The sequence below is a fragment of the Lepidochelys kempii genome, chromosome 3 (genome assembly GCF_965140285.1).
Source record: "Lepidochelys kempii isolate rLepKem1 chromosome 3, rLepKem1.hap1, whole genome shotgun sequence".
Taxonomy (NCBI): domain Eukaryota; kingdom Metazoa; phylum Chordata; order Testudines; family Cheloniidae; genus Lepidochelys; species Lepidochelys kempii.
This window is the reverse complement of record NC_136382.1, coordinates 106,644,909-106,657,931: the sequence shown is the minus strand read 5'-3', so window position 1 is coordinate 106,657,931 and position 13,023 is coordinate 106,644,909. Positions and strand designations below refer to the sequence as shown.

General features: G+C 41.2%; 1 protein-coding gene across 6 annotated transcripts in view; it reads right to left on the bottom strand.

Annotated features, from left to right (window-relative positions):
- Nucleotides 1–3,004: 3,004 nt before the first annotated feature.
- The window catches only part of ARFGEF3 (ARFGEF family member 3), a 124,617-nt gene continuing 114,598 nt past the window's right edge, over nt 3,005–13,023 (bottom strand). For all 6 annotated transcript variants that reach the window (XM_073337434.2, XM_073337435.2, XM_073337437.2 and 3 more), the window contains one exon: nt 3,005–11,746. In XM_073337434.2, coding sequence (XP_073193535.2) covers nt 11,555–11,746 — 192 coding nt within the window. In that variant the 3' untranslated portion in view covers nt 3,005–11,554. The remainder of the gene's footprint in view (nt 11,747–13,023) is intronic.

Genomic DNA, 13,023 nt, shown 5'->3' with positions numbered 1-13,023 from the left:
TTGAGGAAGTTCTGCTCTGGGGCACCTGAGGAGCTTTGCAATTGAGGGAAATGCCTTAATTTAATATTAATGTAGTTATTTCCTCTGTGGCATGCTATATATTTGTCAAGTGCATTGGGCTAAATCAGGAGCGACAGTTATATGGAAATTCAAAATATTACAATAAAGGGATTTACCTGACCAAGTGGAACTACATGGACCCCAGTTCATGCCCTGGAGGTAGGACCCCAAAAAGGGGCACTTCCTCTTCTCCTTCAGTCTTGAGCCTGCTTCACATTCAGTGTTGTAAATGTTACCCAAATTGAGTTTTGTTCTATTTTGAAACCATACTGAGGAGTATCTCGAGAGAGTGAATGAGCAAAGACAGTTGGAATGAGTATGGAAGAAAATGGGAATTGCTAAGAAAGGAGGGTTTTTACCCCTGCATCTTGATCTTAGAACTATTCTCAATGCGAGTGGGTTGTAAAAAGTGGGATCCATTTCTCTTCTGCTCACAAATCAGATGCAATTGTGCAGACAGGAATGCTCCAAAATAGAGAGACTTGCTTTCAATTCTGGAAACTGAGAACACCTTCTCATACTGTATGTTCAACGCCTATATTTGCATCTCCCAGAACTAACATGAAAACTAAAATTATAGAATTTACGGGGGGGTGACTAGTTGATGACAAAACTGTTTGCACAATTGGCCAAAATAGGTGGTGTATGGTACAGTGGCTGTCACGTTGCTAAATCAGGCAACTATAAATAAAAGAGAATGTATAGTTGATGAAAGGATTAGGTAAAATAGTCTCATATGCGTGAGCTAATGGGAAGTTTTATTCACCAGTCAATTAATGAAAGCCAAAGCAATGCATTAAGTTTGTATTTTTCTTCTGTCTGGTTTATGAGGTCACTGACTCTGCTGAAGGACACACAGCGCTTAGATTAAAAACCCCTACCTATTAAATATTTATCACAGCCACTTTCCTGACAAACTGTTGGAATTTAAGCCAATACATGGAGGAAGAACAAATGTCCTCTGTGCAACTGAAAGAAACCTGATACTTTCTATTTTATGTGTGCAATGCACTTTACAGACACTAGTCTAAACCTAGCATCATGCCACTGACGTGAATGGTGCAAAATCAGTGCAAGTGAGAATACAGACCTTGTAGAGACAGGGAGTCACTCCCCCCTGCACCTCCTATGTTGATTACCCAATAGCCATTCTGTTCCAGCAACACTGTTTAGGAGTAAATGAAGATAATCTAATTGGAGTTACACGAGAGTTTTAGGCAGCAAAATGTAATTACCCAGAATGGAATTGGACCCTGATGTTGGGTTTTAACACCCCCCTACTTTTTGCCAAAAGTGCCATCGGATTATTAAAACACAATGCCCACATTTTATTCCTTTGTAATCTGCTTTAATACACTTCTCTTTGTGCAACAGCCCAATGGAAGTAAGAGTCTGTTATACACATCAAGGGACAGATCCTGCCTTGCTTTAGATTCCAAAACACTTGAGTGCAATAGGAGTTTGATGTGAACAAGGATTGTGGGGTCCAGGTCCAAGTAGTAATGTAACTGTTTCTTCGTACTGCACCCAAAACTGGAGGCCGCACTCTCATTACACCAGGACAACAATTCATTGTATTTGGTGCTGATGAAAATATTTTGAATTTAAGCAAAGTTTTTACTTTTTTTTTTTTAAATGGGGGAAATGTCGTCAATGTATAAAATGTTTTTTAGTTTGTTGACCAACACGAGGGCTAGTTGACACTTTTTTTCAATGCTAAAAAAGGGAGTGCAAGTCTGTCAGCGCAAACAGTGGAAAAAGTGTCCCTGTTTTTTGAGCGGCTCTGGCTGTCCTTGCGTTTTGCTTATAACAGGCCGGAGTGGCTCAAGGAGAGAGGTGTCACTGGTGCTATCTTTAAGCTTGTGACGTCTAACCTGTATGGCAACCCAAAATCTGGTTCCGCTCCATCTGCCAGCTGTACACCTCATATCGTGAGGATGGCAGCCCCCTCCCAACCTCCACTTTTTGGGACCTTGGCACCGTTGATTTGGTGGAGTCCTCTGGTACCTCTTCCTCCTCTGAGTAAAACTAGCCAGCATGCTCTATGATCATTATTAAATTTTGCATCCAAGATAGGTTATTGTACCTTAGCTTTCTCTTACCATGGTGACGCTATAGTAAATTATCTGTTAATTTAGCAACTAGTGTTCTCAAGTTGTTGTTGGCATAGATCTAAATTCAAAGAATTATCGAGAATTGGTTTTTTAAGCATATATTTTGGTTGCTGAGTGTATTTAACAAACTAGTTAAATACAAATTAGATTTGCTACATATTTGCTGAACTATGGTTGGGGTTTTCAAAAACTGATTAGGAAATTTAGGGTATAAAGTGCCTAAGTGACTTAGGCTCCCATTTTCAAAGGGAGCCAAGTATTTTTAAAGACACTGAGGCACCTAAACATGAAGCTAGGTGCCTTGTGGGCTTTTCAAAAGCATCTTTGCAGGTTAGGTACTTAACTCTGATTGAAATCAAAGCCAAAGGGCTCTCATTGATTTAAATGGGAGTTGAGTTAGGCACCTATACCAAAGTTTGCATCTTTAGGCACATAAATACCTTGTCCCTTTTGACGATGGGATTTAGGGTAACATTTTCAAAAGTGCCTCATTTTCACAAATCCTATTCACTTCAATGGGAGTTGGGTGGCTAAATCCCTGAGAGGTTTCAGAGTAACAGCTGTGTTAGTCTGTATTCGCAAAAAGAAAAGGAGGACTTGTGGCACCTTAGAGACTAACCAATTTATTTGAGCATCTATATGCTCAAATAAATTGGTTAGTCTCTAAGGTGCCACAAGTCCTCCTTTTCTTTTTGTAAATCTCTGAGGTCAGCTCTAAAAATTGCAGCCTAGATCACTAAATAACAAGTATTCCAGGGTTCCCCCACTCTGCTCCTTCAGTTGACTGAACTGTGAAAGGATTGTATGATACTGTCCTATCACAAACAAAATTTAGATTTTTTTTGCATTTGCTTCTTTATTCTACAACACAAGCAACATAAATACAGTTTGTTTATAATTTGTTTTAAAATATTTTCCTTTCTGAATTCAGTTTGAATAAAATATACACAAAATACATTTTGCAAGCCAGCTTATAGTGACCTGTTGGGCAATGGACACATAATAACCAAACAAACGCGGCGGCACAAAAGAGCACAGCAGGTATGAGGCAGTGTTTCTTGTCTAAAGGGCCCAAAGAAAGATAGGAGATAAAATATCTCTGAATCCCAGCTAGATGAGCATTAGAGTATTTAGGTACCTAATGTCAATGTCTAATGACCTTTGAGGATCAGGGTGTAGATAACTATGTGTGACCTGTATAGAATGTAAACCAAATGTACTAACTCCCTTGACAAGGTCAGTTCAAGTCACTAGAAAATTATCAGAGGCTCTTCATTTAACATATGACCATGAAGGTAAAGTCCTGGGATTAGTGTTTTTTATTAGTAAAATGCTTGTTAGGGCAGTCATCACTGTGGGAATATTGTAGTTAAATCACACGGTCACTTTCAAACAGGAAAGAGTTAGATCTTTGGCATAATTTTAAGAAGGCAAGTGGAGTGTTAACTCCCTTTTGGCTTTATTTTCAATTCCTTGTAGGAGGGGAAAAAGGGTTTAGTTTGTTATAGCATTATATGTTGCAAACAAACACAATTAGGGGGACTGCAAGAAGATACTTGCCACAGATCCCAAGTCCCATGAAGCAATCTGTTGTGAAAACCCCCCACTGCAAGCCTCATTGTACAGTACATGGTCTTGCAGTAACAGCGAACAGTCGCAGCCTTCACTACGGCCTTCTCATCTTCTCTCTCTGTGTAGAATGGTGTGTTTGCCGCACGTCTAGGCTCGGAGCGGTCCTAGCCATTTGGGTTCGTTCGCTGCTCAAAGCTAATCGCCTGCACTGTCCTACCAGCACAGCTGTCATTCATTTCAGTCGCTTCTTGTTGAATTGTGGTAGTTCCTCTAACTCTCACTTTAGCTTAGCCCAAATTTGGGACAGGGAGAGGAAATATGGGAATAGGAAGTCAGAGTGCAAGAACTTTCCTAGGATGATGCTATTTTTGCTAAAGAAATTTCTCCCAGTCTCTAAAGTTGTTACCTGACTCAGTGGTTCTGATGCTCAATTCTTTACAACAGAGAACACCAAATAGCAAAATTGGGTCTAAAATAAAGGGCAGGCTACAGGTATGATCCCATGCCCTGGTTCACTCTTGATTTACTTTAGTTTTATGCCACAGCCTTCCAAAAAGATGTCGATTTTTTTCCCCTAAAACTTTTAGCCTGAGCCTCTAAATATAAATTTTAATTATTTTACGTGCAGACATTACAGAAGCAGAACTTTGCAGCACTCCTTTATTTGTATTTTTATGGCCAAAGCTCCTGCCTGTTTGTCTGGTAAATTAGGACACTGACTGTGCTGAGGAATGACCCTGGGGGAGTGCGTGTTCCAAGTTGAGGCGTTAATTAAACTGAATTGGAGGGAGCGCAGGAGGGGGAGATGGTGATCTGGTCAGTGCACATATGAAATACAGTGGGGTTGTGCTGGTGTGTTGCCAAAATAATCCCATGCTGTAGCCTCATGAGCTGTAAGGAATGCAGGGGATTTGGAAAAGAATGGATCCTTTGCAGCCTGGTGCTATTATTTATATTACACAAAATAAAACTTTTTGTTTGTATGCTATGTTCTCTTTTGCATTTATTAGTAAAAAAGTGAGTGCCAGTACTCATTCCTTTAAAATGCAAAGAGTTTCTGAAAACTGGGGTGGGAGTGGGGGAATCCTCACATTTCAAATGAGCAAAACCAGAACCATTGCCTTATGGTATGTGACTAGTTAGCAACACATGTATTGCCTCGCCTAAATGATTTTACCGAATAGACCACTCAAATGGGCTACTCAAGAGTAGATTCACTCTCTCACACACTCAACAGTATGGGCAAGGGGAGGAATGAAATTATATAGAAAAATTCCAAACCGAGTAATGGTACCTCCCAAATAAGTCATTAGCACACATTTTAGATATCTGTAATTCTTCAAGGTCATGGGAATGTTAACATTTCTCTGTTTTACTCAGAACACAGGGGCAGGATAGTTATGACTTAGGCTTATATGATCAGGCCATAAAACTAGAGCTGTCCTAAACCTGGAGGTTTTTGTTTGCAGGGGTGCATGAGTATCTCAGGAGATACACTAGAATGAGGGCCTGTATACATCCAGAGGTTTTTGAGAAGCTTTGCAATCTCCTAAGAATCTGAAAAGGTAAGCAGGATAAGGGTCTGATCTTGCTCCCTTCAGATTTCAATAGTGCAGGATTGAGTCCTAAATGCCTTAAGGAGATACAAATCTCAAGAAGGACACAGTACCAGATTTCTCTCCTGCACGCTTAAGGAGGTGTGCATAAACAGCCACATCTCATTAGAGTTCCTATCTTGTGGACCCTCCAGGAGCTGTGCCTAGTTTTATCAGAAGAGCACTCGCAATGCAGTGGTACAGTGACTGACAAGCACAGTGTGGACGTGCTGCATCTGAAACAGGTTAACTCTGGTGGAGGCATGGCCCCAGGACAGGTGGCAGTGGTACAGTTCTCCAGTGTAGGATATCTTTGTTCAGTTTGGATCCCTGTGTACCGCCCATGAGTTTCAAAGTTAATCACCAAAGCTGAATTTGGAATCTCAAATTTGTTTTGTTGAAGGGGCAGAAAATCTGGGGAGGGGTACATTTTAAACATGACAAGAGGGAGTTCCACAATTAAAATCTCATTAACAAACAATACCCGGGACTGCCATGCAACACTTGAAAAACATTCTCTTAAAAGCTCCACCGTGACAGGATGGCCTTATAAAAACACTGCATATTTAAATTAAAAATCACCTTCAAAACAGAAAAAAAGGAACAAAACGGAGTTATGGCGTCTTATGAGAGCACAGGAGCAGTTTCTTTCACTGACAAAACGCTGGAGAAAACATTTTATAATTTACTACAGATTATTTACAAGGGTGCAGAAGCTGGCAGAACTTGTACATTCATTGTTGTCTTTCCAATTAAAAACAAACACACACAAACGTGTGACACACAAAATGGAAATAAGAAACACAGAAGCAAGTCAGGTGAAGAATCCAGTTTTTAACCCAGAGCTAGAAAGAATTGTGTCTGTCTGTAATGCATTGTAAACCAGGCTGCCTTTAAAGGCTGTTTAGAATTTTCCAATTAAACTAGTAATATGTTCCCATCACCTCACGCTATTATCCTAGCAGGGGTTGAAATGTCCTTTAATGATTTCCGTGGGACTCTTGTGTATGAAAGAGGATATTGTATTTCTTAAGTGGAAATCCAACAGTGTCTGCTCCATGAACTCACTAGTAACAGGTTTCAGAGTAGCAGCTGTGTTAGTCTGTATTTGCAAAAAGAAAAGGAGGACTTGTGGCACCTTAGAGACTAACCAATTTATTTGAGCATGAGCTTTCGTGAGCTACAGCTCACTTCATCGGAGCATCCTGTTTTATAACACTACTAAATATACAGTTCTTTTCCTAAAGCTGAGACCTTGCATTTTCCACAAGAGTTTCTTTAAGCTTTCACCACCTTAAAAGCTAGTCAGTTTTTTAAAAAGCGTTAAAGTAGTTTCTAGTCCTACAACTGCCTCAGATTCCATCAGCCAACTGTTGAAGTTTTAGTCACATTTTACTATTTTTCAAACGTTTTATTCTCCTGTTAGTTTGTGAAAGAGCTACACCAACAAGAGGCAAAACAGTTATACATAAAGTGCTATCAAATGCAGTCTCAAGCAATCTTTTTTTTCTCTAATCTTTCAATTACTACAGTAGCTGTTACTTTTACCAATACTAGATTAAAAAAAAAATCAGCTCAAGCATGTGTTTAAAGCTTCTGATATCCCTTTGCTTTAATTTTTGGAACAAAAGGCCCATGATTCAGGACAGACTATTTAATCACACTGTTGTGTGTAGTGTTGTAGCTGTGTTGTGCCCAGGATTTTGGAGACACAATGTGGGTGAGGTAGTATCTTGTCTTTTTATATTTATAAAAGCTATTACCTCACCCACCTTTTATGATTAAATAGCAAGACAAGTTACTGCAAGCAGGGAGGGCTGTAGCATCACACCCTGGCTTGCAAGCAGATAGGAAAAACACAGGCAGCGTAGTAAGCTGGTGTGTGTTGTAGATTCACCCCCAGGCTTTCTGTGCACTAACTTGCCCTGTGGAAAAGCCCTCTGTTACTTGGATGGGGTGGGGAGGGCAATGGTAGCTTATACTCCCCATAGTTTGGGGTTTTGCAGCAGCATACTGAACCCCTGGAATAAAAAGATTCTCAACAGTGCTCTCTAACTTACACTCTCTTCCATCAGGCCCTCGGAAACAGAAAGTGGCCATAGCACTGTGCTATCCAGCCGTGTCCCTGATCCTGCCCTCCACACTGGAGGGCTGGGAGGAGGATGGGGGAGAGCTATGACATCACCTCTACAGTGGTTTGAGAGGTTCCCAGAGGGACTACAGTCAGGGGGCCCTTTCTTCCCTCTATAAACCTAACTGGGCCTAAGCATAACTGAGTGGTGATGATTCTGAGTTTACTTTTCCCTGGAGATCATTGTCTCATCAAGCTTTCTACACAAATTATTCATTAAATTATCATGGTTGTGGTGGTTTTGCTGTTTACATAAAATGTTAAAACATCACCAATGGCAAAGTGAGGCAGTTAGACTGGAGCTGTTTTAAAGACCTGTCATAGTGGGCCAGACATACCCCTTTTACACTTACAAGATTATTTGCAAGAAAAAAAATTCCCTAATTTTTTTATTAAATGCCAGCAATATTGTACACACATTTGTTAATGTCTTCTTAAAACCTTAGGCACTGGTGGGGAGAAGAGTGGGCACTTTATGTTGATGGCTTTAAAAAAAAAACAACCCCCCCCCCCAAACTTTAAAAAGCAGTGATGTAGCCAATTAGCTGCAGGAGTTACATGAAGGACTAGTCTCTCTCATGCTCTTACGATGAGCCGAACTCTGTGCAGGTGGGTGGCGGTGAGAGACGGTCAGGAACTTTTCAATTAAAAACTTTTCATACCCAAAATGCCCATTCATAGAGACTGAGGCCAAAAGTGTTTGTGGGAAAATAATTGTGTGTCAAAATGTTTCACCCACCCCGTCCTTTAAGTCTTTTAAAAGAAAGTTCAATTTTTCAGGTCAGAATGACTTTGTTTTAAAATTCAAGTTAAATTATAGCACAAACCAACCACAGAACCAAGTTGAAGTAAAAGCAAAAATGGGTCAATTGTTTGGTTAGTGAAAAGTTTTGAGATTTAGACTTTTTTTTTTTAAAAAAAAAACACTCATTCTCATGAGGTGGACAAACCATTTCCTGTCCCACTGTAGTCATGGCGATGGTGGGAGTGAGGGAGCCAGTTACAGCTTCCTGTGTGTGCCCATCTGCCCCCGTGTAAGGCAAGACAGCTGCTGGGGAACTACATTCCAGCAGATAACTCTGCTCCATCCCTCCAAAATAACCCCAATAGGGGGGTGGGAGGGTGGCTGGAGCAGAAATCAATTGGTCTCATTGCATGCAAGCTTAGAGCTCCTCTGTCAGGGAATGTGCAGCTAGCAAGCCCTGGCCCCGTTCTGCCTCCTTCGTGCTGCCTGAGCACTGCACAGGAACTAGTTCAGAGGAAAGAATATTGCCCTAAGATTGGCATCCACATGGATGCTGCCACTGTGCCCACATATTGCAGCCAAGTTGGAACAGGGCAGGGGGATGGGGTAGACTCAGCTGCCGTTAGGAGTCAAGTTGTACAGAATATGCTGCAATTCTTACAGGGCTCATGAAGCTGATTTTAAGTTCTTTTCTTCTGTTAATTTCAGATCTCAAATTTAACTTCATCATAGATTTTGGCCTTAATTTCTCAGTGTGCTGTCAGAGGAAGGAAAAGAAAAAACCCACATGCTCCAGCCGGGTACATGAGAGCTGATACCACAGAATGTATTAACTTGACTGTAGTATGCTGGGTAAAGGCACGTGCACAAACTGTAAAACACAGATCAGATAAACCCAACTAAACTTCTTTTGGCAGTTAGACAGATGTGCCTTTTAGCCAGCTGTTGAAAATGCACATTTAAGCGATACAACGAGGGTTGCCAACTCTGCCTGAAGCTATTCTGGGAGATTTTCCCCCCCACTATGATGTAATGTCATTTCTTAAAATAGCCTATTAAAATCTCCTGGATTGCTTTCAATAGGCACTGGGAGATTGATGCAAATACTGGGAGGATCCCAGAGGGTTCGCAACCCTCAATACAACGTATGTATGGGCCCATTTGAGGTCTGGTGTGAATGGGTGAAAAACTTGTGGTAAAAGATGCTACATAGCAAATATGCACTAGAAAGCTAAACTGCCCGGCTTGTGCTACGGCACTAAAATTGACATGTAGCTGCTTGGGCACTGAAGCCTAAAGTGGGGAGGGAGGTTCAAAGCCTGAGCCACAATGTCTACATAGTGGTTTTTCACAGAATAGCATAAGCCTGAGTGTCAAACCAGGCTGAGACTTGCTGCCATAGGCTGTATAGACATACCCAGAGAGGCTTAAGGTATAGAGGTGCATTTAAGTCTATATGTAAAATTGTTAAAATCTCTGTAAATACAATAGAGGAACAACCAAAAGTATGATCAACCCAGGGGCTACTTATTAAGGGAGCACCAGGTAGACATTGTCCATCTGTCAGAGGGACTGTGTTAAGATTCCACAACCAGAGATGACCCTCCATTACACCTACCATGCTTATTCATCAACCAGCAATTCACAATTACTAGAAATATCATGGCTGCTTTAAGTCTTTTTTCCTCCCCCGAGCATCCCAAAGCACTGAGATTCTATCAGAAACTTAGGCCCCAATCCTGCAAGGAGATCAGCACAGGAGAAACCCTGCACTCACATGGTATTCCACAGATTTAAAAGGCGTTCCACTCACATGGAGTTCCTTGCAGAATGAGCATATTCTTCTTGGCTGAGGTTCATCTTTTGAAGTGAGGATTTTGTTTTACACCAATACACACACAGACACTGCACTGGTCAACTCCGCACAAGCTGGGAGTATGAGGGAGCAGGGAACTCACTCTACCACAGGCCTCCTCTGGCCAACTGAAGAGTTGCACTGCCAGATCTTGTCCAGTTTGACTCATTAAGTGGTACTGGCAGTGGGGGTAAATATAGCTGCAAATAGTGGGGATCCTTAGAGCTACAGCAGACTGGCTGTACACATGAGAATACCTTCTCCTATGGAAACATATGAGCCAATTCTATGTATAGGACTCTGCTGTATAGTATATTTCCATCATGTTTGGTTAAATGCTAGGTGTTTGCCACAATTCTCTTGGCCAGGCTGCAATTTAGCTCACTAGTGCATATTCATCACTAGCTTCACAGAAGAACTGCCACTGTGACCTCGGTGGGAGTTATGCCTGGGGAATGAATGTAATAGTATCTGCAATATGGACTAGCAGAGAGGGTTTTGTTGTATATGTGGCTGATAGTGGGATAAAGAGGAGCCCTGGAAATTCCACCTTTCTTCAAGCCATGCCCCATATGTTAGCAGCAAAAAGGACCCACTACCCCCATGCTATGTTACAGAGGCCTCTCCTACTCAGCCACACAATACCCCGGGCTTAAAGCCTCTGCCTAGAATGTAAATTTTAATGACTACTAAGCAGTGAGATCAATAATAATTTTTTTTGGATATGCAATAATCTTTATAGTGACTTTTTTCCCAGATGCGTTTTAGTTTCATGTGGAAAATTTAAAAGAGTACCACAAACAAACAACCCCTCCCCACTGCCTTCACTTGTTGTGCCCTCAGCTTTTTCCTCACAATTATTCAGTTATCTAGGTGTGTGAATGAGGTGATCCAGTTGTGTTTTGAAGCACAATCAACTCCTGTACTTAAACATCTAAGTGAGACCAATTATTGAATCCGCTGAACTTTCAATTAGTGGGGCCCACAATATTACATGTTCAAAAAATGGAGGCCAGGTAAGGCCAGGCTGATAATTCTGGTCCTAAATCTTGGGAATTACAGGTATCTGAGAGACCCATATTAGGTGAACACAGATGCTTTCATCCTAACTGCATCCACGGAGATTCTGACTATTTCTTCTCCTTTCCTCACTGCAGAAACACATTCATACACAATCTATGAAATTTACTGAGCCTTTATGTACCAGCCTGATTTACCAGCAATTTTCAGATTCATCACTTGGTGTTATGTCATGCTACTTAATGTGAAGTGTAGCGCTTCCTTTGTTGGGGTGAGAATGACAAACATACAATCTTAAGTAGGTAAAGGACATGTTGGAGGGCTTGCTGTTTCAGAATTTATCACCATGAATAGACATTGCATGTGTAGCTCCGTACCAGTTACTTTCAGTAACGGCATTCTGTTTGTATACCTGTTAAAACCTTGGATTCCTTCTCCCCTTGCTAATGAAACATGTCTCCTTTATACAATGATTTCATAGATCCTTCCCACTCTTCCCAGCCATTCTCTCACAGCCTGACGGACTCGGATATCGGTCACGTGACAAGTCAGCTGACTGATGCAGGGGAACACAGCTGGCTGGAGGGCTGTGAATGTTTTGTCAGGCAGGGTCTGAATCTGGTTGAGAACTGTCAGCACCATGTTGGTCCATGCCTAAAACAAAATTAGAATAATTAAAAAAAAAAAGTGTCTCTGCTGTACAGAAGCAGAATCAGAAAAGAGCCACATAAATAGCCACTGGAAGGCCATAGCACACTATGGGTTTCAATTTGCTACCAGTGGCACCAGTGTAAATCAGAACTACGCACTCAATAGTCAATGGAAATGCACAGGGGTATGACTGATATAATTGACATGAGAATCAGGCTCTTTGTCTCAATCCCATCACTACATCTTAAAAGCAGATTCTTCCAAACCTTGCATTCCATTAGAATCCACTTCATCGTTGTTGTTGTTATTAAATAAAGTCTGGGGCCCTCCTTCTCTTACCCAAGAGAAAAAGGATTCAGGAAGGGACACTCTTGCTCCTTTAAATTCAAAATAAGATGGACATAAGCATCTTCATCTTTGCAGTGTTTTGCAAAGGAAACATTCATAGGAGATTTGAATAAGGGATTAGGATGAACGGAGCCCTCTCTTCACTGAACTGACACTTCAGACTCTTAAAGAAAGAGCACTACGAACTATACTTTCGTCTGGTTAGGGTCAGGTTGTAATAGAGAGAGAGGAAGCCCTCACAATTGTGGCTCTGGGCACCTAAAGACAGCTTGGCAGCCAGCTCAGAGGGAGACGCAAATTGCTTTGTTTTTTTTTTTTTGAGGTGCAGCAAGGTACATTCCAGGGGGAAATCTCCACCTACAGTATATGAGTAAATCCCATTGAAGACAGAAATTTACTCGCACTTTCTGGAGAGAACAGTCTCCTCTTGGGTCATATTACATGGTAGAAAATAAGGAGATCTTGAGGCTATGACAGCAGGAAAAGTCTAGAACGATGCTAGCATGTTTCATATTCAGAGGGTACAACAGGAATCAGGAAGACCCACAATATAGCCAAGGTTTTTTTTTTTTTTTTTTGGCTTAACTGTGAGCACATCACCACTGTAGTGTTTTTTCACATACTAGCCTATCACAAAATGAGCCCAAATCCAAAGTTTGGTGCCTGTGGCATGTCGTCTCTCATCCAGAGATAAAAACAGTAATCAGTTCAATATTTCTGCTTTGCAATTGACCAAAGAAGCAGTTCTATTACAAGAGCATCATAAGTAAGGCCCTACTTGAATTGCAGGATGATTGCGGACAAGGCATGGACAAGTTGCAGAAAAGGAATAATGGACCTTTATTCATTGTGGTAATCTGGAAAAGCCAGAGAAGACCTGTTTGTGGAAGAAAAATTTGCTGGAACAATAAAAACACTCAAGTATTGTGCTA